Source organism: Sinocyclocheilus grahami, unplaced genomic scaffold, assembly GCF_001515645.1.
Source record: "Sinocyclocheilus grahami isolate Dianchi unplaced genomic scaffold, SAMN03320097.WGS_v1.1 scaffold4284.1, whole genome shotgun sequence".
NCBI classification, from domain to species: domain Eukaryota; kingdom Metazoa; phylum Chordata; class Actinopteri; order Cypriniformes; family Cyprinidae; genus Sinocyclocheilus; species Sinocyclocheilus grahami.
The window spans coordinates 3,224-5,126 of NW_015509251.1; the positions used below are offsets into that span (position 1 = coordinate 3,224).

The 1,903-nt window shown below is 36.2% G+C and overlaps 1 protein-coding gene across 1 annotated transcript; it reads left to right on the forward strand.

The window, feature by feature from the left end:
• Positions 1-669: 669 nt before the first annotated feature.
• Positions 670-1,595, forward strand: LOC107576752 (N-acyl-phosphatidylethanolamine-hydrolyzing phospholipase D-like; the record flags this gene model as incomplete). Its single annotated transcript, XM_016262885.1, is given in 3 exon segments — positions 670-1,061; positions 1,063-1,257; positions 1,475-1,595. Coding segments are annotated over 3 exon segments (708 nt in total), but the record flags the coding sequence as incomplete, so codon positions are not given.
• Between the last annotated feature and the right edge of the window lie 308 nt (positions 1,596-1,903).

Here is a 1,903-nt window from a genome sequence, read left to right on the forward strand (position 1 = left end):
TTAAAATGTATATTTATACATTATATATTTGCATTTTATCTAAATTTGTATCTATTTTTTATACCTATTTATAATTATACATTCATACATGTAAAATGTAATATGCATTTACTTTATATAGAATGATTACATTTTATATTTATATATGTATGATTACACATTGAATGTTTTTTATACCTATTCATAATCATTCTAAATGTATAAATGTATACAATTGCGTAATATACAATTATTACATTTATAAATATAAAATGTAATCATTTTATAAAACATTACATTTATACAATTTTATATAAATTTATAAATCTGTAATTTTAATAAGTAGGTGTAAAAAAAGTAAATAAATATAAATTATGAATATAAAAATGTATTTCATATAAAGGAAAATGTACATTACATTTTATAATAATTTATGGATTTAGAATGATCAATAGTTGTATAAAAGCAAATATTTATGTATACAAAAATATAAGATGTTATTTTATTTAAATGTTTATTATATTTTATATTCATTAATGCATTTTTATAATACATCAAGTATATAATTAAAATTTATTTAAATATCTGTAACATTTAAAAAAGTAAATTAAAATTATTCACATTATTAAAACTGAATGTAAAAATTAAAAAAAAGGAGGGAAAAAAATGTTTTCTGTTTTCTGTCCTCAGGTTCTAGAACGTGAGTTGCCGGTTCTGGAGCCATATTTTATCCAGAGGCCAGATCAGTGTGGGCAGAGAGGCTCATCTGTGCAAGCGACCTGGCTGGGTCATGCCACTGACCCCATGTTCAGCCAGAGAGCCTCTCCAGTCCCGTTCATGGGCCCGAAGCGTTACCGTGACCCGCCTTGCAACGTAGAACAGCTTCCTCGTCTGGACGCAGTGGTGATCAGTCATACACACTACGATCACCTCGACGCAGACTCTGTGGCAGCACTGAATGCTTGCTTTGGTTCTGGTTTGCGCTGGTTTGTGTCTCTTGGGTTAGCCGAATGGATGCAGAAGGCAGGCTGTGAGAATGTCACAGAGATGGACTGGTCGGTGGGGAGCCGCATTCCTGGGCACGCCAGCACAGCACTGGTGCAAACGCACGCCTGTGGATGACAACAAAGCATTATGGGGAAGCTGGACTATCGTAGGCCAACATTGTCGTTTCTTCTTTGCTGGGGATACGGGATACTGTTCAGCATTTAAAGAGATTGGAAAACGCTTCAGACCGTTTGACCTGGCTGCCATCCCGATTGGAGCTTACCTGCCCAGGTAAGACCTTAAAGAGCAGTTTGCTTCCTAATCTAGTGGTCAAATAAACCTTGCATTGCATATTATGAATATTGTCGGTTCCTTGAAGAATTACTTGTGGTCCTCTTTTGTTGCTTGGAATTAAAGCATCTGCTAAATGGATAAATGTAAAAAGCAGATGTGTGTTTTCCTCTGTTTTTAACTGAAGTACAATTATGACATGTTTTGTTTTGCTTAGAGGAATCATGAAGTCTCAGCATGTGGTCCCTGAAGAGGCTGTTCAGATTCACATGGACATTCAGGCGAAAACATCACTGGCCAATCACTGGGGGACGTTTGCTTTAGCCTACGAGGTATGAGCCTGTCTGTCTCTCTGTGTGAATGGGTTCCACCAGTGTGAGCTGACCAGCTGTCACTGCTCCGATTGTGTGTAATTGTTGTCCAGCTGTGGTCGGGAATTCCAGTCTTTGTTGTTGTATTGTGTCAGGCTTCACTGCTGCGGCTACGTATCCATGCCTCTCTGAGGAAGAGTCTTGGCTGTAGAAGCATTTAGACACGAGACGACAATAAGGCCAATAAACGATAACTGTGACTTTATCAACATGCAATATCGTGGATGATGAAAGACGAGACTAAAATGTATTTTAAAAAATAAAAACTATACCAA